The 24,440-nt window shown below is 40.5% G+C and overlaps 2 protein-coding genes across 5 annotated transcripts; one reads left to right on the forward strand and one right to left on the reverse strand.

Annotated features, from left to right (window-relative positions):
* Positions 1–966: 966 nt before the first annotated feature.
* LOC103710640 (brassinosteroid LRR receptor kinase BRL1-like) lies at positions 967–5,521 on the reverse strand. Of its 2 annotated transcripts, none has more exons than XM_039127195.1 (3): positions 5,287–5,521; positions 5,116–5,194; positions 967–5,012 (listed from the first exon to the last, which is right to left on the reverse strand). In XM_039127195.1, the coding sequence occupies exon 3, from the start codon at positions 4,899–4,901 to the stop codon at positions 1,263–1,265; it is 3,639 nt and encodes a 1,212-aa protein (XP_038983123.1). In that variant the 5' UTR covers positions 4,902–5,012; positions 5,116–5,194; positions 5,287–5,521; the 3' UTR covers positions 967–1,262. The 2 variants fall into 2 exon arrangements, with proteins under 2 accessions (XP_038983123.1, XP_008794679.2); XM_008796457.4 differs by having other exon boundaries at positions 967–5,014; positions 5,112–5,194.
* A 16,359-nt stretch (positions 5,522–21,880) lies between these two features.
* Positions 21,881–23,681, forward strand: LOC103715904 (putative 4-hydroxy-4-methyl-2-oxoglutarate aldolase 3). 3 transcript variants are annotated; one of them, XM_008803697.4, is made up of 2 exons: positions 21,881–22,199; positions 22,783–23,681. In XM_008803697.4, the coding sequence occupies exons 1-2, from the start codon at positions 22,035–22,037 to the stop codon at positions 23,284–23,286; spliced, it is 669 nt and encodes a 222-aa protein (XP_008801919.2). In that variant the 5' UTR covers positions 21,881–22,034; the 3' UTR covers positions 23,287–23,681. The 3 variants fall into 3 exon arrangements, with proteins under 3 accessions (XP_008801919.2, XP_008801920.2, XP_026663822.2); XM_008803698.3 differs by having other exon boundaries at positions 22,060–22,199; positions 22,778–23,681; XM_026808021.2 differs by having other exon boundaries at positions 22,116–22,199; positions 22,712–23,681.
* Positions 23,682–24,440: the final 759 nt, after the last annotated feature.

The following is a 24,440-nucleotide window of genomic DNA, read 5'->3' on the forward strand; positions in this document are numbered from 1 at the left end:
GGCATCTTGGTCACCCAATACCTAACCTTGTTGATAAAACTATGCACACGTCCCCATTTATGAATTGTGGTATAGATAGCGATAGTTTCCCTTCCCATTTCCTTGTCCAAAGTTTACTTTAGAGAATAATGTCCATGATGCTTATTAGTTTGGTGGCACTTGGCTACAGAGTATGAACCAATTGGTCAGTAAATTATTCGTTTTTGCGTGCATTGGATGAACTTGCTGACGAGTGTAGAGAAAGAATGGTATAGAAAACAATAGATATGTGACAGCTTCCGGCAGGTGGGGTGGGAGCTTTTGTTTGATGATTTTTAAAATGCTGGTCCCTGTATACTGAATGCCGTTTGTACTTGCTCACTAGGATAAAGAGCAAGAACATGAAACACAATGCATGGTGTTATGATTCTCCAAAGTTTGATTCAAAGAAGATATCGAGTGGATTCCACATTTTGAGTTCTTTCTGAAAACCAAAAACATCAAACACTTTTGTAAATTGACACAAGAAACTATATTTTGCAGTATGAATTAACAGGGGGACTCTGCGTTACCTCTGGTTCCTTAATTAGCTCTGAAAAGGGTTCAGAAGAACAATAGACTTTTTAAGGGAACAAACAATATGAATAGTTTTTGTAGCCCAATGGTGATTAAAACAATCAGGAAATTGCCTTCTTTTTTTTTTGAAGTAAAGAAATGTAAGTGGTCTGCAATCTAGGATGTATTTTGATTGATTACCTCCTACATGCTTAAGCCAGAGTCCATCATTGTTCTGCAAAGAAATACCAAAGCAGAGATGTTTTTAATATTTTAAGTCAGTTCCCAATACAACTTTCTTCATTTCTTTCAGAAAAAAAAAAAAAAAAACTTTGATCACTAAATGAAAAGAATCCCATGGCCAAATTTGTGTCTTAGAACTCATCACATACACATGCATGATGAACAAGATGGACATATAAGCCACACACATAAAAAAAAACAGTGGTTTAACATATATAAGAATCAAAGAAAAGTGTACATGGGACCGTGAAGTAATCCGAGATACCTTCCCTTCCCTTCCCTTCTCTCCCATTGAACAACAAAGGATTTTCTCTGATTTAGTCTACAAACTTTTCTTTCTCCTAAACATTCTTGTGCTATTTACAGTAACGAAAATGGTGTAATCAGACGCTTAAAGACTAATTAAATTCCTCTGGAACGGCAGCGACCAACACTTAACCATTCCAAACACAACAAAATTTGCGACATCACTATCTCATGCAGATTTAAGGTGCTTTCTCTCTGGATTCATCGATGATGGTTCTCTCAACAGAAAACCCATCAAGGAAGTCGCTGTCGGTGTCGATCTGCAGCTCTCTAAACATTGCCATCACCTGAATCATGGTCGGCCTCCGCAGCGGTCGGTCATCCAAGCACTCGCAAGCAATCTTTAGATACTGGTATAACTCGGCCTCCCCCGACTTCTTCTTCCCCAGCAATTCAGGGTCAAAGATCTCACTGCTTCTGCTCTCCTTCACCATCTGCTTCACCCAACCGACAAGATTGTTGTCGCCAAACTCCATGGGGTCTATCGGCTTCTTCCCCGATAGGAGCTCCAAGAGCACGACTCCATAGCTATAGACATCGCCCTTGGTGGTGCATCGGAAGCTCTGATAGTACTCAGGGGGCACGTAGCCTGGTGTTCCTGCGAGGGTGCTCACGCTGAGGTGGGTGTCGAGAGCATTCATGAGCCTCGCCATCCCAAAATCAGACAACCGGGCCTCCAAGTCCTCGTCTAAGAGAACGTTGCTCGACTTCATGTCTCGGTGTATGATGTGAGGGATGCAGCTGTGGTGAAGGAAGGCGAGCCCCCTGGCCGAGGCGATGGCGATCTTCTTCCTCGCTGCCCAGTCCAGTCTGATAGCATCCCCCTTGCCCCTGTCATGAAGAAGAACATCCAAGCTTCCAAATCTCATGTACTCGTAGACCAGAAGCCTCTCGTCGCCGATCTTGCAGTAGCCCAGCAGGGGCACTAGGTTCCGGTGCTTGATCTTGCCGATCGTCTCCATTTCGGCCGTGAACTCCCGGTCGCCCTGGCCCGTGACGTGGATCAGCTTCTTGATCGCGACGACGCTCCCATCCCTGAGCCGGGCCTTGTAGACCTCGCCGAAGCCGCCGGACCCGATCAAGCTGTCGGCGCTGAAGCCATTGGTGGCCTCGAGGAGGTGGGCAAATGTTAGCTTCCTCAGTGGCTTCTCGAAGGTGGCCACGTTGATGCTGAGAGGCTCGAGAACACCTGAAAGCTTCCAGCTTGCGGTCCCGGAGGTCGGGAGGCTTTCCACATAGGCACCTCTCAGCTCCTTGGTCTTTTGGTGCCGCCTCATTTTGTACAGAGCCAGCACGAGCGACAGTATGATGAGCAGAGACAGAGCGATGCCAATCAGCATGCTCGCGCCGAACAGCCGCCTCCGGCCGCCGGAATTGGAATGGAGACCGCGGTTATCACCGTTGGCCCCGCAGGGGGGCAGAGGGACCCCGCAGAGGCCGGAATTGTTCTCGTACCGTGAAGCTGGGAATGTCGTGAGCTGGCCCGATGTCGGGATCGGGCCGGTGAGATTGTTGTTGGAGACATCCAAGTCGCTGAGGAACGTCAGCGTGCCGAGCGCCCCCGGGATGCAGCCGCTGAGATTGTTGTGTGAGAGGTCGAGCGCTCCGATCATTCTCAGACCTCGGAAGCTCTCCGGTATGATCCCCGTGAGCCTGTTGTGGCCCAAGTTCAGAACTTGGAGATAGTCCATGCCTCCCAGGTTCTCCGGCATCTTCCCCGAGAGCAAATTGTAGGAGAGATCGAGGTAGATCATGCTCCCGTTGCTCGTGAAAGAGTAGACCGTTGTTCCGGTGTATATTCTTGTGGAGGGGCAGGAATGCACCAAGGGGAAGTTCGCAAGCCTCTCAGGGCGGATGCTTTCGAACTCGAACAGAACGCCGGCGCCGGGGCAAATGTTCCCACCCTCGTTCCTCAAGAATGCAAAGTGTTTCCCGGACACGATGCCGGGGACTATGAGCCCTGTTTGCGAGGCGAGGGCGGGCGGGATGGAGCCAGTTAGGCCATTGCTATTGAGGTCGAGCCATATGAGATTCCGGCAGCTGCCGAGCTCCGGTGGTATGTCGCCGGAGAGCGAGTTGTTGCCCAATTGGAGGATCGCCAGGTTCTGGAGGTTGCCGATGCCGCTGGGGATCCTCCCGACGAGGCGGTTGCCGGAGAATGACACCCATATAAGATTCACGCACCTGGTGAAAGACGAAGGGATGCTTCCGCTGATGATGTTGTAGCTGAGGATTAGCGTCTCCAAGCTCGCACTATTTGAGCATAGGTCTTGAGGTATCTCGCCGGAGATATTGTTAGCCCAGACGACCAAGTCGGAGAGCCTCGGAAGCGACCAGATTTCCGAAGGAATCGGGCCGCCCAAGAAATTGAAGCTCAGGTCGATGGTCCGGAGACTGGTACAGCTTCCCAACTCCGGCGGCACCGATCCTCTCAAGAAATTGTTGGGCAGCAGGATCCTCTGGAGAGAAGGGAGAGATGAACAGAAGCCAGCTGGGATTTTGATATCGCCGGCGAACTCATTCGATCCAAGGTCAACTTCTTCGAGCAATGTACAGTTGGTCAGCGCCGGCAACGGCACCCGACCGGTGATGTTGTTGAAGGGAAGGTGGAGACGCTTTAGAGAAGGCAGAGTACCGATCACTTTCTCGACAAAATCGCCGGAGAGCTGGTTATTGGCGAGGTCTAGCATCTGGAGAGAAGAGCAGGAGACGAAGGTTGGCGGCAGCCCGCCGGTGAGCTTATTCCCGGACAGGTTGAGCTCGACGATAGTCCCACATATCTGGCCTAGCTCCAGCGGGATTTGGCCAGCAAAACCATTGTTAGCCAGTGATAGGTGCTTCAGATTGGTGAAGTTCTTCCAGAATGCTGGGATTTCATTCACGAAATGATTGCCGGAGAGGTCAAGCCTCTCCAGCTGCCGGCAATTGACCAAGCTCGGCGGCAGCCTGCTGCCATTTAGGCCATTGTTGGACAAGTCGAGCGCCGTGAGCCCACCACAGCTCCCGAATTTGAAGCTTGAGAAATCACCGGAGAGGTTGTTGTGCGAGAGGTCTAATTGCTTCAGCGAGGCCGGCGAATCTGATATGAAGTCCGCCGGAATCTCCCCGGAGATAGTATTGTATGAGAGGTCAAGAACAGTGAGATTAGTGCATGACGGCACGCCCTTCAGGCCCCGGGCGAGCTTGTTGTCGGACAAGTTGAGATAGTTCAGATTGCTGCAGCTCGAAAGCGAGGAGTTAAACAGCCAGTGATCCGATATCTGGTTGCGGGACAGATCGAGCACCGGGATCGAAGATCCGAATGGAAAAATGCTGCCGGGGATCGAGTTTCTCGACAGGTTGAGCGAGACCAGGCGCCGGCAAGAGGCCAGGAAGTCCCCTGGAATGGTTTCGTTGAAGCTGTTCGACGACAAGTCCACGGTCTCGAAGCTGCAGGGGAGAGAGGAAGCTCTGCTGCTGTAAGAGAGATTGCCGTGGAACGAATTTCCATGGAGATCAACGTCACGGAGGTCCGGCAACGCCATGAGCGCATCGATGCTGAGCCGGCCAATTAGGCCCAGGTTGCGCAGCTTGAGGCCCCGCACCCGGCCGCCGGCCGGCGAGCAGATCACACCAGTCCACGAGCACGGGGCGTCCGAATTCGGACTCTTGGCACTGCTATTAGTGGTCCAGTTCTGCAAGAAGCCTTTGGGATCGTGCTCGACCGATGAAAGCTTGAATGAGATCAAAGCGGAGACTTCGTCGGTCGCCGCCATGGAAGAAGGGGAACTGCACAACAGCATCAATAGGAGGACCAAGAAGGCGAATACGCTCTCCATAGCTCAAAATAAGTGGAAAAGATCTCAGAAGAATCGAGCGCTCTCCTCTCTCTCCCTCTCCTTGGCTACCAAGACTCACACATCCCGGAGGCCTCCAATGGAAACAGAGAGCTCTGTTGATTCCAAAAAAGGGAATTTTTTTTTATAATCAATATGATAAAACTAGGATGTGCCAAAGGATGAAAAAATTCAGGAGGATCGAATACTTACTGACCAAAGTCTTTACGTTGTTGAAGAAGAAGATCAAATTTTGATACAAACCCAGCTTTCTCGTTTGCCCAAGAAATCAGAATCTACGGATAAAAACCGATAAACTAACATCCAAAAAATCGAATTTTTAGAGGGAAATAGATGGAAAGCTTGCATCTTTGAAGTCAGAACTGACCTTTGTAAGCTCTGGGCGGCCATAAAATTCGATTATTTGGAAGAAACGGGGCGTGGGAACCTTCTAAACCTCTCAAAAAGGGTTTTCGATGGAAGCGTTTGAAGGAGACATGGATTCACAGAGGGTGGATGGAGAAAGACCAGGGGGAAGAGAGAGAGAGAGAGAGGAAGGGGAGAAGGTGAGGGAATCCAATAAACCCAGGTGGAAGAAAAGCGCCCGGTAGGAATCCAGAGCATTTAGTTTTTAATCATGGGGTTTAAGAGGGGTTTGTTTGCGTCTTACTTCAATTATCAAAAAAAAAATGCAGTTTATTTACCAAAGATGAAATTTTTTTATTTTTTTTCTCGATATCTCAAATTCCGAGTCCAGTCAAACTCGGGAATTGATTCTCCCGAGCCCGCCTTTTTGGCCCCCCTCTTTCCCAGATATATCCTACGTGCCATTTCATCTTTTTATTTTTTTCTCTTCACCCCTCCCCACTGATGAATTTTTAATGGCAAAACTTTCTTGCTGTGCCTCCCAGTGATTCTTTCAATTTGGTATTAAGCCCTTATACTACTTAGTACAAGTCCTCCGTCAGATAGTGCTTTATACATATCTCAAAGCACTTCGAATCTTTTCAATCATCCATCTGCATAGATTTCGAAACAACCATCACGCGGTCCAATAGTGGATTCAAAAGTGAATCCTTCCTTCGTGCGACTCCATCCCTTTAGCTCGTTAGTTAGGACTGATTAGGGAGGATTTTATATTATTGTATCATTTAAGCACTAGAGGGTTGATATATAGATGGAACAAATTCGTGGCATTGTATTTCGCAATTGCCATGAAAGTTGGTTGATTTCTTTGTTGAATTATGAGGAAGGTGGGGGATGCATGACATAAGACGATGTTATTATTGTTAGAAGTGTATACTAAGAAACTTTATAGATAAAGGCAAACGACCTCACAAGCAAAAGAGGTGCCACATCTTCTCTCACGGAGAACATCAAACAGTGAGTGGGAAGCTTTGTTTTTGCTCCACTTTGGTCTGACATTACGTAAGATGCTAAAGGGGGGGAAAAAAAGAAAGTAAGAAAGCTCAACCTCAGCTCGTGAACTTGTTTCTAGGTACGTGGAATTCCTGTCTCGGTGAGAAATTTCTCAAATTTGGTTGGTGGTCCTGAAGTGCCTTTCAGGATAATAGAAGATTAAAGGGCATCGCTAAATAGATATGAGTAATAATTAGCTTTGTTAATGTTTAAAATCCCACAGAATTTCTTGAATCTAATGCTAAATTTTATAAAAATTGATTTAAAAACAAAGCAACAATAAGGCTATACAGAAATTGTTTTTTAACTAAAAAAAACACGATAAAGAAAATATGAGGCAATTTAATGTATTATAAATTAAACAAGGAGGACCAATTAGTTTTCCAAGAAGTCGAGAAAATCAAAAAATAATAAATAATTTTTTTAGTAAATTTTATTTAAAATGCAAGGTCAACAAATAAAATGCATACCTTCACAGAATCAAGTGGAAAATTATTGAGAAGCCACATCTTAAACCCCGTTTGAAGGGCTAGAAAACATTTTTTGATAGAATATGGATATTTGGTAAAAAAAATCGAAATTTTTTGCTTTGTCACAAAGCTAAAATAGTTTTTGGCCAAACAGGACCTTAGTAATTTTTCGTTTGTCCTTGATTTTCTCCTTGATTTTCTTCGAAAATGTTACTATAAAAAGGTTGTCAGGATTTATCCAGATGAGCTATTCAATGAAAAACTTTGACAAATACCTCCCTTAACCGGCAAGCATTACTTATTGCCTCCCGAAAAACAGAACAAATTAGTATGCAATGCTCCACATATAAGTAGAGCTACGAAAGGGTCAAGATTTGGGTTGGACTATGCTGCATCCGCTTCTAAATTTGATAAGAAAAATTGGATTTGGATGCAGCTTAGGTTCCATCAAAATAAGTATATTTTAGCAGCAACTATGACTTTTGCTAATAGACTACCCTTGTAGTAATTGTTTATTTATCTTCTAATCATAGTTGTTAAACTTTGACTAAAGAGGCTGGTGAACCAGGTCCTATCCAGTTCAGCTTTGTAACTGAATTGGCTGGATCGGTTGATAGAAATCTGTGCTAAAAAAATTCTTTCAAGTTACTGCAGGACTGCAAAATAGAACCCTGGATCCGTTATGCATTTAGAATTTTAGAACCCTCTAAACCACCAATACATATCTTATATTTTTTTTTATTGTTATAACTTATTATACCTGTAGAAAATATATCTATCATTAAATAGTAAGTAGGTTTTGATATTTTAATACTCAATTCAGTTTTGTAACATTACTATTTATAAAACATAAAGATATTTCAAATCATCAGATGTCTCATAATATTATTTTATATTTATGTTGTAAACAAAGATTCATGTACCACGTAGAACCATATGATTTATAGAGTAATCTTTAAATTAAAATTTATCAATAGTTATGCTTGCTTTTCTTACATTATATCTTTTATTCTAAATTTTTAATATTCTAAATATAAATCGGAACCAGGATCATTGCCCCGACGACTTGATCCCTTGCTTGGGTCGCTCTCTGGTTCAAGTTTACTAACTATATTTCTTGGGATGGTTTTCTCAAATTTTAGCGGCCATTTTAGTCATAGCTAATTGTGCACTTTGGCAATAGTTTGCTCAACTTTTAATAATAATTATAATCATAACTAATTGTTCATGCTTGGTAGTCCTAAAACTAGAACTAATTGCAAAATAATTAGGGACCCTTTAGCAATAATTCAAAAAGTTGTCATTAAGTAATAATTTTGCAGCACTCAAAAACCATCACTCTTTATAAAATAATTGGTAGCAATTTAGCAACAATCTTAAACATCGTCGCCAATCTTAAGACAATTGGTCAAGGTCTAGTGACGGCTAAAAATTGCTGCTAATTGGGAGAAATTGGGGATAATTTAGAAATGAACTACAATTTGTTGCTAGTTGCAAGATAATTAGTGACGATTAGACATCAGTTCAGGAATCATCACTAAGATAATTAGTGATGATGAAACAATAGTTCACAACAAGCATTACTGAAAATATATTTGGCATAAATTTTATATTCATTGATGGAACTACATTGCTAAAAGTGCTTTTTATTGCAGAGAGTTATACATAATTTCTAATTGCATATTTGTAAATCAAAATGTTGATATTATTTTGAGCAAAAATACTGGAGTTCTGGTTCCTTGACATTATACTTATAACTCTTCATCCGTTAATTAAGCTTGTTCAGTTTAGTCTTGGACTTCACAATGACTTCATTTTCTCAGAGAAGTTTGATGATTTATTGTGGGTATTTAGCTTGGAAAGAGCAATGGAATGTAAGTGATTATTTTTTTCATCAATTAATCATATTGATCTTCCCTCCATGCTTTTAACTTAGACATTGATTATGTTTTTCCTCAAGAAGACTCCAAGAAAATGCTAAGTGGCCAAGGAGATATGAAATAATTCACACGTTATATACTTGTATATACTACCTTATTTATTTTTTAGCCGCTCCACAAAGAAATTGGTTTGCCATGTACACCTTGATAAAACTCATGCCTGATTGAGCTTCTTCTACCACTAGCCATTTCCTTCCTTGTTAAGAGTGGATCGTGTGAGCTAAGGTAACATACCATCTATTGGGGTTGTACATCTCCTGATAAATGAATGGGGGTGTCTTTGATATTTTATAAATGAGTAAATTACAAAAAATCTCTTTAAGATTAGGGGTAAATTATATTTACACCAAATAGTATAAAAAACCTACATTTATCTTTCTGAGGTTAATTTTTATCTAATGTTTTAACTCATAACATAACAGAATGTTAGTCAAACTATTAACTTTTAATGGAACCGAAATGCCATTTTAGAAATATTTTTTAAAATGACTAAAATAACCTTATAAAAACCTTCTTGAGATTTACATTTATTACACTTGCACCTAATATTTTGTAAAACCTACACTTACACCCAATTAAATTCACAGTATTAATAAAATTGTTTATCAATTGTAAAAAATTAAAATTACCTTTATAAGAAAATAAGGCTCCTTCTTCACTTTTTTGACTTCCGGATCTCTTCGAAGTCTTCTATCTTCATGAGTTTTCTTCTCTTCGAGATTGAGCAATTATGGATTCTTTTTCGCTTTGCCACCCACTATGAGTGTCCTTTCTTGACAAGCGACCGACAATAAGCTTCTTTTCCAACTAGCATCTGGCGATGAGCATCCTTTCCAACCAGCATTCGGCAACAAGTGTCCTTCTTGATAAGATTTTATTATTGCTTTTCCACTCACCATGTTATAGAGATTGGGGATGTTAGTGTATTATTTATTGATTATGAGTTCTACTTATCCAATACTATAGACATGGTTCCTTAATATTGTGGTTGTGGATCAGGATTCCTATGTCTATATATGGAACTATGATAGCTTTAGCAACTTATCACCAAAAGGATCCACATCAATATGTGCATGAAAACTTTTCTTTTTGGAGAGTGCATCAGTTACAGTTCCATGGTCTGACTTAGACCATGGACAAGCTAGCTCGAGCGACAAAAGTTTTGATATTAATTTTCTGTAGCAGAAAATTTTAAGAACATCCACTTGCCTAAAAGATTTAAATTGCTTTTTTCTTGGTACATGGTTGTTTTGTTAATAATTCATCAAGATCAAGCCTTAGATTGTGGCGCCTCATGATTGTTCTCCTTCTTGGATAGATGTTATATCACTTAAGGCTAGTTTGGTCATTTTTTAAATTTTTCTAGCGTGGCATTTAGGTCCCATTTAAGTTAACTGTTTGGCTAAGATTTTGTTAAGTTATGTTTAAAGTGTTGGATGAAAATAAACTTCAGAAGAATAAGCGTATATTTTTCAAACTATTGAATATAAGTACAATTTATCCATAATCTCAGAGGTTTTTTGTAATTTACTCATCACTCAAGGGCAATTTTAATATTTCACATGAGGTAAACGGATTTACTAACGTCGTTAATTTAACTAGGTGTAAGTATAGGTTTTACAAACTATTGGGTACAAGTGTAATAAACGTAAACTTTAAAGAAGTTTTTGTATCTTTATAAATCGAAATGTGCCTTGATAAACCCATGATTACATAAAAATATTTTTATAAATTAAATATTTACAATCAAACATCTGATTAAGCTTGGTGTTACTTAATCGAGATGTTTTATTATTCTTGGGCTAGACAGCTCATCCTACTACTGGCAACAACTTAATTCAACAAGGAAGTCTAATTGCACAAGGCTCATAAAATTAATTTCTAACTAAACATTGTGCAATGACCGGTCGGTCATCTTATACACACCAATGTAGTGCATAACTTTTGGAGTGATGTGTGATGATCCCTACATCGAAAGGAGCCTATACCAAAAATCGCAACATTATAAATGAATTCCAATTTTATATACAACAACCCCATCAGAACCATGAGATGAATGAATTGATTAAGTGCACCAATTTTATTAGCAATGGTGATGGCGAGTGTAGGTTATATACTCGAGATCTATGTGATACCCAACAGCCAAAATTTTATATAAATAAATAGCAATTTTTGGTATGATGAACAGTGGCAGTTTTGGGGTTAATTGGGAAGGGGAGGGGGTGAGCAAGGGCGTACGAAGTGGGGCGATGGGCGGCGATCTTTTGGGCCGCGGGGGTTGGGGTTGGTAAACGAATTCCTCGGAAGCGACTCGTGGCTCGAGAGGGGCCTAGGATTCCTCCGCGAGCGACCGAAATTAATCGCTGGAAGACGACGCAATCCACGGATATAAACCGCCGATTTTGGGCCGTCCTCTTTCGTCCCGACGCGCTCCTCTGATTGTGGGGCCCGTACGGTGCACGAGCGGCCCAAAATTTGGATTTTGTATTCCTAAAATGCACTTATCATTCTTCCAAATGCCTCCTTCCATCCCTAAAAGGCCCCGGGTCCGACCACCGACGGTGAGCTTACCAATGTCAGGACCGGTGTAGAGAAAAAGATTTACCCAGCATTCAATGACTACTTAAGACATTCAAGATATACGGACTATAATAAGTAGTAGTATGGTCATCTAAGCCAAGCATGCTTTTAGAAAGATAAATTGGGCTACGAATTGGGTGGTTTCAGATATTGTCCGTCGTTGCAGAAGTATTCTATGGGTTAGAAAAAGGAAATTGTCTAAAGCGCTTTGAAACTTATTATTTTCTGATCTTATTACATGTATCCATATTAAAAATGTATGAATCATCCAATTTTTTTTAAAAAAAAGTAACATTTTAGAAGAATACAAGTCTAATAATTATCTATGAGGCCATTATCGATAATTAGCTCGGACATTTATTTTCTATTTATAGCAATTTTTTCTTTGCAAACTTGTATGGGATTGCATTGTTAGTCCAGTAATCAAACACTAACCTATAAATACCTGCCAATTTCAGTATATTAGAATTCCATCACTTTCTTTTTTTTTTTACTTTTATTGGTGAGTGAATGCCATCATATAACCTTCCACATTGTGCTCTTCCTCAAATCTCTGAAATCCAGGCCACCAGGGGCATTTTGGGTATCACAAAATAGGGTCCGACGGTACGGTCGCGTGGGACCGAACCGCACGGGCGCGTACCTACCGGACCGGCCGCGTTCTGACCCTTAACGAACATGTCAGGTGCACACGTGTCGGCCGCACCTTCACTCCCGCGCCCCCCGTTTTACTTCCCTCCACCCCACCGCACGGGTGCTCGTGAAAGGCTCCTCACAACCACCAAAAAAAAAAAAAACCAAAAAACAAAACAAAACCAAGTCCTCCCTCCAACTTTCATTTAATTAATACCGCCATGGATCGTCAATTATGGACCCAAGACAAACAAATAGATCCTATCTTTCGTGCATTATCGTATGATCTCACTAAGCTAATCGAACACTCCTCAAAGGTATCACATCTTTGGGGTCATCCATTTGACCCATCCCTCACCTACTATCTTGCAAAAAAAAATATTATGATGATTACAATAATTTAGTTTCTTCGGTCCCCATCGGAGGGCGTGATCAATGGTAACAAACACCAATTTGTGGGCGCACAACTAGATATGAAATGATATATTATTCGCATAGTTTTTTCTTAATAGATTCGTTCTTAATTTCTTCAACATGAAATACTTGCTTAAGCGCTCGTACATAAAATGTAGTCATTTTAAATAAATCGAGGTTTTTCAAACAAGTGTTGATCGATCTATCTTGAGATTGCATATGTAGTGTTCGATCAATGAAAGCAGCATGATCAAGAACTAGAGCAAGCCCCAACTCATCGATCATCATAGTTTGAGTGCAGAATTCTCAAAAAAGAAAAATAATAAAAAAAAGCCATGATTTCAGACGTGAGGATGCCCGTGCGTGCAGGGCCCTGCAGGTGATCCTCACACGTGTCAAGCCGTCTCGATTGGCTGAATGGAGATGGGCGTAGGATGCGTGCCTTTAATCCTCTCCTCCCATTTTCCTAAACCCTAGCATTATTTAAACCATGTGGTGTCACTCTAATCTATGGATTTGTTTTGGCAAGGCAGTCAGGGCTCTGGTGAAGGGATGATTCCTTGATATAGAAGAGTTTCGTGCTATGTGTCGCTTCCATCACATACTTTAATGAATAATTATATACATGGAGGGGCTTTCCCAATGCAGATGCACACATATCAGACCTCCATGAGCATGGTGCATGGATGCTTGCATGGGTCTGAACTTTGAAAGGTTCCTTCCTCTTTCCTATATGACCGTTTTCATGGACACCTTGGGCATGGTTGGATTGGGAGTGTGTGTGGTTGGCATGAATGTTGGTGCTCCTTGTGACATCTCTATCAAAATAAATGAATTCAGGGCATGAATATGTGAGCTTTTGCTTGAATGAGTTTAGGGCATGGATCCCCTTTTTCCAATCTTACCCAGTAAAATAAGTGAATAAATCCAAAGGATCTTGTAATTTGTGTATCTTGAAACAGGGTTCTAAGATTACTATTTTTTTAATCCTATTCTGCTCTTATAGTATTAGCTAGGCATTTAAGTTTTCCATGGTTGGCTCTCATGGCTATAATAGGGATGGAAAAAAGAGGAGTAGCCATGAACCTTTTTCTCCATTCTACTCTTTGATTGTCCTATATTTTACTCCCTTTTTTTTCACTACAATACAAATGAACACTAGTTTTCTTTTCCTATTCCTTGAATCCGAGCCATAATCTTCCTCCTTTTTAATGAAAAACACTTTCATGTTGAGGTCATCTCTTTGGTCCACTTAAGACAAACACTTGAGATAAGTTAAAAAAAAAAAAAACAATATATTTCTGAAAAACTGAGCCAATAATCTGCAAAGAAAAGCAATCTGCGAGCTTTAATAAGTTGCTAAAGCGTGAAATAAGTCATTAGCTCATTCAATTTTAATATGTTCTCTTCACAAACGGAAAGAAAACTCTCATACATTCTCTAGAAAGTTGAATGATATTTTCAATGACAAGATTTCATCATAGCAGCAAATATGCTACGATAAACATAGCCTAATTGTAGCGAACTTCATTAACTAGACAAATTAAGACTCAAATCTTATTTAATTACTCATAAAAATTCCTATAAAATTGAAATCTGAAGTACATAAAGTCGGATTTGGGTCCAAAATTTGGACTTCTACAAAGTTTGTGATGCATGAGTCATATGTATAAGTAGACCCAATGGAGAAGTAGGTAGCCTGATTTTAGAGAAGTTAGGTGTGGGCATTCTTTTAACTTGTGTTGACCCAATCGGCGATAATTCCTAAAATTTGAAGTCGAAGAAAAACTACGTACTTTTAACTTACTCAACCTACTTCAAATTCAAGTAAACTGGAGTTGGATGAGAACTTACCTTTACTCCATTAATTCCAACATACTAGATCTTTGATTTTGTCCTAGTCCTACTGTAATACACGTGCTGTTGCTTAGAAGGTATTCTTTTAGCAAAATATATTGAAATAGATCATCAGATATAGAACAAATCCTCCAGTGTTCACACGTGCCAAATTTATAAGAATGCCTTAATCTTTCTGCATTGTTTGGCCTCATATTTGTCATAGTGCTCCAAACTTGTTGATATCAGATGGGATTGATGAATTGATTAACAAACAAGTTTCTTCCGTGACCTGTCGATTTTGAACTGTACAGATACAGTCGATCGACTCGAACAAAAATATTTTAGCCATGGCAATAATGAAAAAAATTTGGCTTGTGGCCATCCAGTGATGTGAGCTTTGGTCATGGCCGGTAGAAAAGAATGATAAGATCTAAATATTCTATACCAGTCCTACTCCCATTCTCTCTTGGGAATGAAGGTTGCTCATATTATGATCGATACTTTATGGTGAACTAAACTTATACTGAACACCTTTCATCTTTTATTTTAACTGGCAGACGTATGAAAGAACAACCTTGAGATGACCAATCTGTTCATGAAAGCAACTTTGTTGCATCACCTAATAGAATACCTCGCTTGCAAAAATAAAATTTTACAAATCAGCAACCATATAGTAGTAGCGTGACAAATTGAAAGGGTCTAAGAATACTCCCAATTGTAGCTGCCAAGTGGACATATGGTCATAAGCATTCTAGAAACGCATGGACAAACCCTAGGAAAATGGTGGCATGGTTTTGTTCCACAGAGAGAGAGAGAGAGAGAGAGAGAGAGAGAGAGAGAGAGAGAGAGAGAGAGAGAGACTAGTTTTTGCACCCTATACTCAAACCATGGTTTTTATCACTGCAATCGTCGCATATTATTTCTATAGGAAACTAAATCGACGAACGAGTTATGGTTGGCGTCTTTTTTTCACCGAAAAAAAAAAGAACAGAGAGAACAAAGCAATCACTTTACCTACCTATGGTTGCAAAGAAGATACCAATGATCTATGTTTTAGTTTCACATGAGTTGCAGTAGAGTGCATCAAACCCTAGGATTCTCAAACCTACAAGTAAATGATGAATGCTATCATTGAAGACGAGCATGGCCCAATTAGCACCAACTGTGCACATCAATGGCTAGACTTGGGAGGTTGCTATTAAAGATTGCCAGAAGGCTCAGCTTATGGTGTGCACCATCACTAGCATGTTCCTGCTAACACGGCTGCACTGCTTACCTCATCACACCTCTTAGTCATGAATTGTGAATGAGTAGTAACCTAATAATTAATAACGTCCTCTCCTCCAAATAAACTTCTAGATTTGGAAGATTGAGAGATCTTTTTATAATTATTATCCAACTACCTATCAATTTCTCGAAGAAAAAGGACACTTCATTGGAAGATCACTGGAATTGCATGAGAAACCATAGGGAATTATGGAGAAATCTCATATGAAGTAAAAGATTTTGCATTCCACTTTTGGCTGTTCCTTTTGTTGCTTTCCAAGAAGTTGTTACTCCTATTCTTATTTTAGGCATACTTTGACATAAGATATACCATATTGTATTGAACCGAGCAGTATGAAACGTATCATACCGTATTGATCAGTGCTGCTACGCAGTATGAAAGATATATTGACACTCGGTATGCTAAACCGTCCTTCATATTGAACATACTGATCCAACAATAGAGAGCTACCAGTATAGAGCCTGGTATTAAGATGGCGTATCATACTCTCTCTCTCTCTCTCTCTCTCTCTCTCTATTCTTTACTTTCCTCAGCTCTTGGCGATAGAGAACTTCAGAGTGCATCTACCCATCTTGTATGCGGAAAGGGTGCACAAGGTCAAAAAGGCCTACTTAAAGGCCACTGTAGCCCATTTACTAGGTGGGTCCTAGATTGGAAAGTCCATGTCCCATAAATTTCTTTGTCTTGGAAAGTCCATGAGCACGCCCAAGGGAGAAGCTACGATTTCAAAAGACTGATGCTTTTACGTCTCTCTCTCTCTCTCTCTCTCTCTCTCTCTCTCTCTCTCTCTCTCTATTTAGCCACAAGCTTTTTCAAGTTTTTCTCTTGCTTCCACAAACATATATACACAAAATACTATATTTGAACAACTCTCATGGAGTCAAGTTCTACGACGTTTATGGCCTAGTCTATTCTGTATCTGAACCTGTACCTGGGGTTTGAATTCCCCGGTCGGGTAAAGTTACGGCCAACACTGAACTACTGCCATATAAACCCAATGAAATAATTGAAATGTGTCACACCTTGTGAAAGATTTAGATACGGTTACATCTAATTTGGGGTGTGTTTGGTTTGAGTGACTCTCATTTCTTCCATTTGGTTGGAAAAAGTTCTATTAGAAGAGGATGAGAATGCTCTAATCCTCCAAAATCCAATTCTGGCTCCATCCTCAATATTTAAATTCATTCCGCCATATGTATTTTAAAAAAATAACTTACCAAAACTATCTCTCTATTTAATTTATTTTTCAAAAATTTACATAAAAATACTCCGATTTGAGTATGAACCAGAATAAATCCGCCCCGATTCTTGTTCTCGTTCCGATTCCGGTTCCAATCTGAATCATAAACCATATGCATCTATATCAAAATCCGACAGAATTCCGAGGCTTGAGTAAATGGGCATATGTAATTTAATAGGACCGTATTCATGCCCGAGCTGGGACCAATCCAAGCCATTTCAACACCTATCGTTTTGCTAAGGATAGCGCAACGAATATAGGTTGGATATTTTCCCCCACCTACTCTTCCTCCCTTCTCTCTTACTCTTGTGACTTTCTTCTCGGATAATCCTACCAGATCTGGCCGGAACTTCCTAAACAAGCCTTAAATATATATTTTTTATTTTCTGATAATTATAAAAAAGGCATGCTTTCCTAAAATGAAAAATAACTATATAAATTGTTCTCTCAATATTTGTTATGTCTAATATATAGTAAGATTTACAGGGGTGGCATTTGGGTCGAGCCAGATTGGATACAGATCGAGTTCAATGCACGTTAGGTCAAAAATTGATCAATTAGAATCTGACGTGCTTATTGAACAGGTAATCTGATTTGACCCGCATAATCTTTTATTGAGCAGATCAAGTTAGGTTAAACGGTAGATTTTTAATGGGTTAAATGGATTTAAACGGATTAAAGGCAGTCGGGTTAAACGGGACAAAAACATATTGAGCAGATTTTTTTGATGGAAAGGTAGGTAGATTTGAACCGCTTAAACAAGTCTTAAGCAGATTAAATGAGTTAAACAGGTCACCTAGCCCTACCTGATCTGAATATTAAATTGATTAAATAGATTAAACAGGTTAAACAGACTAGATATCCAAAATCCAAACCCGATCCAAATATTAAATTGTTAAATAAATTGATCAGTTTACGATCCATACCCATTTAGTCCAACTCCAAACCGCTTATGGCAGCTCGAACATAAATCTGATTAAGGTGGAGTCACATTTTGCCAGCCCTAAATAACGTTAGCATAAGCAAGTGAAAAAGTAACCGAGTGACACACTCTATCATTTTTTCATATATAATGGATAAGGCTTAAATTTGGGCTTTGGACTGAGCTTGCCCCTAAATGAATCATAAAGAATCAAAATGAGGTTGACCCGAACCAGTGAAAATGGTTGCAGTAGAATGGTTCTAGATTTAAGAATTGGTTCTTATTTTTAGTTTTTCTTCCCTCAAATTACAATTTCTGACACTTGAGTAGAATGGTTTCAAAGGTGCTAAAGCTAGAGTTGGTAAAGTTGGTAGCAAGAAATTGATGGAAGACAATCTAGTTCCATGTTCCACTAATTTTTTTTTTCCCATTTTCCTAAATGTATCCATATATTAACTTTGAGGAACCATCACCTTCCTGCTTCAAAAGCATGAACTACCACGATCTTTGTCACACAATTTAGGTGTGTCATCAAATTTTAGTCTGATATCCAGCCCATCATCAAGAATTAATTGCCGGGTCTGCCAACTTTACCAACCATTCAGAATTTTATTTCATTTCCAGTATATTTATCTATATATTCTTATTTTATTTTGATTTATTTGAATGTTTTTGGTTGATGAGAGTTTCGTAGGTAATTGGAGCTCTACTGGGTTTTAGGCAAAGTAGGCCCATGTCCATTACCTTGGCCCTACAAATCATGTTGCAGCCGCAAATTTGAGACCCAAATAAGATGATTCAAACATTGGACTTCCGCCATGATGGAGGATGCACAAAACTTTTGGGCCAAGCTCGGAATGCAAGACTTTGGGCTTGATTTGTTAGATGTACTTTTTAAAACTAGCTGCCTTAGTTTTAGTGTGAAAAGTAAGGACTTCATTAATCATGGGCGAAGTTATGAAAAGAAACATGATTATAGATTATGAAGAGTATTTGATGCTAAAGCTTTCTCCTATTTCTGTTAAGCCAATTACGATCTTTATGTGGAATTAATCAAGAGCAATTAAATTCTTCGACAAAGAATTTTGACATTTAAATCCAAAGTTGGGAGGTTGGCCTCTTTTAGAAGAGATCAAGAGAATTCAATAATTATTATGAATTCAATAAGTATTTAAAACCTTGTGAGCAGGCATTCTGAGAGGAAGATTATTTAGGGGCTCGAGGATGATATGATGGTTGCATACCTTCAAGATTTGAAGCTTTAAATAAATTAATTTCGAGAACGAAATTTTTTTTAAGGGGGAAGTATGTAATAACCCAAAAAAAATTAGGGCTCATGGGCCGGCCTGGAGTGACCACACCTAGCCCGACCTCGCGCGCCTAATCCCATGGGCTTGTGCGCCGGCCCGAAGGGGGCCCGGTCCAACCAGACCATGCACAGTGGCACGGTCCAGGCGGAGAAGAAGACTCCGATGGGTATCTTCTTCCTCCTTGATTCCGACGGAAAGGAGGACTCTCTGAGGGCGGTTTGAGTTCGAATTGAACTCGGAGATCTTGCTTATATAATTCTCCTCCCCCTCCTCCGATTTCCTCCACCCAAATTGGTGGAAAACGCCGCCGATTCCAAGTTTGCTTTTCCGACTCTTCTCTTTGAATCTTCGCCGGAATCTTGCCGAAAGCTTCGCCGGACCGAAGTGAGAGCTCTTCGTCTCCTTCTCCTTCTTTTCTCCGGTCATTGGGCCACCGTTCTCCTTGAATCCAACCAGCAAGCCGTTAGATCGATGTGAAAATAGGACTTCCCTGTTTTGCTTTCTTTCCTCTGCTCGGTTGGCTTGTACTGGGCGTGGCCACTGCTGGCATCGCCATGGGCCATCGGCCATGGGGCGTCGCTGACCATGGACCACCTACCGCCGAACACCCCCCTTCCATCGAGAAGAAGGAAGAAAGAGAGAAAGAGAGAGAGAGAGAGAGAGAGAGAGAGAGAGAGAGAGAGAGAGAGAGCCACTCAGTCCTCTCTTGCCTTTTTCTTATTTTCTTTCTCCTCTCTCTAGTTTCCCAGAGAGATCATTGTTTTTAAGGATTGTTGGATAGTCTTGGGATGCTAGGTGCTGGTGGACCCTTTAGAGTATCAATAGAGGGTTCTGGGTTGTTAAATACCTTGGATAATTTTTAATGTTGACTTAGTTATGTAGGGGAACAATCTATTCAACAAGACGACATTGAGCAAAAGTTTTGCGCACCCCGATCTATAGATCGCGGTGTGGGCAGGTGGTCAGTTTGTGTGGTTGTTAGCAAAGAAGTAAGAATCCTTGTACACCGACCTACATGATATAGATATTTGTGTACCTATATATGTATGTTATGCTATGATCCAGATAAGTAAGAAATAAGAATGATTTTATGGTGGTTTTGGTATTAAATCGTATTTTGATCATGACTATATGCATATATGAGCATAAATTATACTTGCATAATCGGACTAATGGATGTGGTGCTCTGGACTAACCATATTATATTGATTGCCCCATCATGAGCCAGAAATATGACAGTGGTTAGTCTAAGTCGGAAATAAAGTTAAAAAGGAATTGATGTGTGCATGTGAACTAATTAAATTAACAAGGATTTTGGGCTTATCTCTTTACTAGTTGCCCCATCACATGCTGGAAATGTAACCCGTCATAGGCCAGAAATGTGAAACTACTGGTTGTACCATCATAGGCTAGAAATGTGATACTATTGATTGTCTCATCATAGGCCGAAAATGTGAAACTATTGGTTGCTCCATCACAGGCTGGACATGTGATCCTATCGATTGCTCCGTCATAGGCCAAAAATGTGAAACTACTGGTAGCCCCATCGCAGGCTAAAAATGTGATACTATTGATTGCTCTGTCATAGGTCGGCAATGTGAAACTATTGGTTGCTCTGTCACAGGCTGAAATTGTGATGCTATTGATTGCCCCATCACAGACCGAAAATGTGAAACTACTAGTTGCTCCGTCATGGGCCGAAAACGTGAGCGGGATGTAGCCTAAAGTCAAAAAGATAATTTATCCGAATTAAATTAATAAGAAACGGAATGGAAAGCATTGAAAATACTAATGAAGGTTTATGAGATATTATATGATCTAACACTCTTGAGTGGCTGGATTTATATTGATATTTGATGTGCATATTTATACTGATTATTTGAGCATTATTGATAATCAGTTTGTGATTTCATAATGTGTGCAATGAAACTTATATTACTGGACTGTAAAGCTCACCACCCCTTTTTCTTTCTCTTTTTTAGAGTCGCAGGATGCAAAGTTTCGGATGGATTGGGTGCAGAGTTCAAGTGTCAAAGTCATCAGTTAGTTAGTTTATTTTGATACCAATAAATGTTGAAAGTTCTCGTAATTGAACTAATTTAATTATTTGGATATAATAGATTTATTTATTTGAATTAATTAATTAATTGTGGAGTTATCGGATTTTTATTCATTTTAGGCTTGCATGATCTTTAGGGCACTACTCTAAAGCTCATGCAGTCGTGTCGCGTACCGAATCCGGATGCTGGGTTCGAGATGTGACATTTAGGTTTGATTTTTTAGGTGTACTTTTTAAAACAAGCTACCTTAGTTTTGATAGTAGAACACCACCTCCTAATTGGTAGGGCTAATCGTGAGCATTGCCAAGTAGCATTTGGACAAGCATATCGAGAGTAATCCAATCTCTAGAGAAGCAAAATAGCATCAAAACCGGATGTATATTCACCCTATTGTTGTTTGTTTTATAACATTTTCCCCTAAAATCAACATTACACGCTTCCGTAACATAAGACCTCTAATTTATATTCTTAGATATCTTCACCTACCCTAGATGCAGCAAATTTGTCTACAACTTTATATTTACTACAAACAGTTCAATTATGACTTGGTATCTCTTGGCCATCAATTTTGACCAGACCTTGATTTTATACCCACTCATATCAAAGATCAAATGTACATTCAATCAAAGCATATATTGTCCAATAAATTAGTCCAACTAACTCTGACATGATGACCTATTGAATTCAAAGAATCTTATTCAATAGCTATGTGTCAAAAAATGGTGGATTCCAAGGGCAACTCCATGCCTCTGCCTTGCCCTTGCCACGGCCCACAGTTTCAAGATACTCCTATGCATGTTGGTAGGATGCCCATTGGATTGGAGGGTTGTGAACAATTGGCATGCAATAAGTAACCAGATGCAGCCAATCTCCTTCCAAAGCTTCCAACCAAATAATCCCCTAAGATGAGTGATGGAGAAGGAAAGTTCCTCATCTGTTTCCCAGAGTTGGCTAAGAACGAAATCCCATATGCTTTCTACTTGTCAAAGTCTCTTTTGACTGGTTGGCTGGGGATCTTTAAATGCTTTTGGCTCTCAATCTAGAAGCAGTTTCAGGCTCCAACTGCCTCATCTCCTCCCTCCCCCCTCCCCCTTCCCCAAATGGGCGCAAAAACATCAAGAAACTTCGATGGGTTTGTGATGGTTTTGTATTTAGGATAGCAGGCCCCAGTTTGCTATTCCGAGAGGTATGTCTCAAATTTGGTGTGCCGAATGCAGCGGTTTGTTATCGCAGCTTCGCTGTCTGATGTTTTGTTTTTTTTTAAAAAAAAAAAAAAATCGCTTCCTGATGTTAAGATCTTGTGTTGGATCCTCTGCCCATGTACTAATGTTATATCGTGTTTCTGAATTTCCACGTGTAGATTAAAATTGCAGTTGGGTTAAGTTCTGATGAATTAGTGATAAAATGGAGAATATAGCACCTTTACGGCTTTATTGTTCTATTAATGTTCTAATAATATCTTTGCACTCGGGGCAATGACGCAGCTAGTAAGTTCAACGTTCTAATGATAATTGCCGTAAAACGAATCGGTTGTGTCATGCTTTTGTTCTTGCATGCGATGATTTTCTTCTGGAAAAAGAAAAACAAGAAGATTCATCCCTTCATATCAAAAACAAAGGAAAAAAAAAAGCAAAAAAATAGAGCCAAAGAGTCTCTTTGAAACACACAGTATATAGTTTATCTTCAATATATTTGTAGGAAAACGAGTATTCCTTCGATACCAGCTGGGTATTAATATATTGGCGACACGTCTCCACTCTCCAGTGCAGATGGCGTCTTCTTCAGCAACTGCCGAACTTTGCGATGCAAACCCAACCCTTCTTTCCGAGGGGGAACTGCGAGTTCTTGCGCCAATCTTCCAAACGTACGGCCGATGCCGAGCCTTCTCCGGCCCCGTGGTCACGCTCAAGGTGTTCGAGGACAATGTTCTGGTCCGGGAAATTCTCGAGAATCCCGGGGATGGAAAGGTCTTGGTTGTGGATGGCGGAGGGAGCCGGAGATGCGCCCTCGTTGGAGGCAACCTGGCATTGCTGGCCCAGAATATGGGCTGGGCTGGTATCCTTGTGAGCGGCTGCATCAGAGATGTTGATGAGATCTCCGGCTTGGACATTGGAGTCACAGCCTTGGGGTCCAACCCCTTGAAATCGAACAAGAAGGGGCTTGGTGAGAAGCACGTACCGGTCGACATTGGGGGTACGATGATCCATGAAGGAGAGTGGCTGTATGCTGATAGAGATGGCATCCTCATCTCCAAGTCAGAGTTGTCTGTGTGACTGCTGCTCTGGTTCGAGCAAATCAAAGATACCCTGAATAAGAACCATTTGTTCGCTTTCTTTATTGCACCAAGAATACTCGGACTGTAACGTCAAATTGTCTTCAGATTGTGTGCATGATAGCCTTGTATTCAGGGATTGTTTTCAGCTATTTGTCCATGGGATTCTTCTACTTGAACCTGTAACAAACACCACTCATAGCTCATGCTGTAGGCCTTCGATTGTACAGGACAGCAGATGGCATATTGCAACATGGTTGATCGAGCAGCCACATTGTTCATAATTCAAGAATTAAGCCATGGAGGTAGAGGCAGCTAGAAGGATAAAGGGAAAGCATTTGAAATGTTTTCGGAGTGCATAGGATATTGACATGGTGAGGAATTTGACAGTGTTAGTGCAAAAGAATTCTTAAATTTTGATGGGTTATGTATGCATCGATCTATAAAGCTGATATAGTATCTAGATGAGATAAAAGAAGAATCTAGATGATCGATGGGTCAATCCATTACATCAGATTTCAAACTATTCTGCTTCTGCTGCAAGGGGGTTTGGATTGCATCTTTCGCATGAAAGAATGATTGATCTTCTTCCCTAACTTTGACCATTGGATCACCCCTTGCAGAACTCTCAAAGCACACTGAACTCCATCGGTTGCGCGATTCAACCGAGGATTCAACCCTGTCCTACTGCACACATATCCGCTGGCACTTATCGCTAGCTTAACAATGCAGTAATGGTGCAATTCCAAACTACTTCAAGGCATTATTGTATATAAAACAGGTCCTGAACTGCCTCTTTTTTTTTTTCCAATCATCAAATCCATGCAAGACACAGCACTATCACGTCAGGAGGTGAATTAGTAGGCATTCTGCGTTTAGAGCTCTGTGATTCCCAGAATTCATGACCAGAAAGTATCCAAACACAGAGTGGGCAGGAAGTTTCTTTCTGAATTAACCTTACCACAAACCAGCCCGTATTTGAGATGTATAATGAGCTCCAATTCAGACATGAGCAGAAACATTTTGTATCCAGTGGCAAAAACTGCTCAATCCTGAACTACCTCTCTGTATGCAAATGAGCTGAGCCCAGGCCAAAAATTATCCAAAACTACCCACAGGGCTTGCCCAATGACGCATCCAGATCAATGTAACATT

The sequence above is a fragment of the Phoenix dactylifera genome, chromosome 1, assembly GCF_009389715.1.
Source record: "Phoenix dactylifera cultivar Barhee BC4 chromosome 1, palm_55x_up_171113_PBpolish2nd_filt_p, whole genome shotgun sequence".
Classification (NCBI taxonomy): Eukaryota; Viridiplantae; Streptophyta; class Magnoliopsida; order Arecales; family Arecaceae; genus Phoenix; species Phoenix dactylifera.

Excerpts from the sequence above, each read along its gene's own strand:
- LOC103715904 (XM_008803697.4), top strand. The coding sequence starts at position 22,035 with ATGCTTTTGGCTCTCAATCTAGAAGCAGTTTCAGGCTCCAACTGCCTC. Across the intron at positions 22,200-22,782 it reads CCAGTTTGCTATTCCGAGAG|ATGGCGTCTTCTTCAGCAAC; the intron begins GTATGTCTCAAA and ends TCTCCAGTGCAG.
- LOC103710640 (XM_039127195.1), bottom strand. The coding sequence starts at position 4,901 with ATGGAGAGCGTATTCGCCTTCTTGGTCCTCCTATTGATGCTGTTGTGC.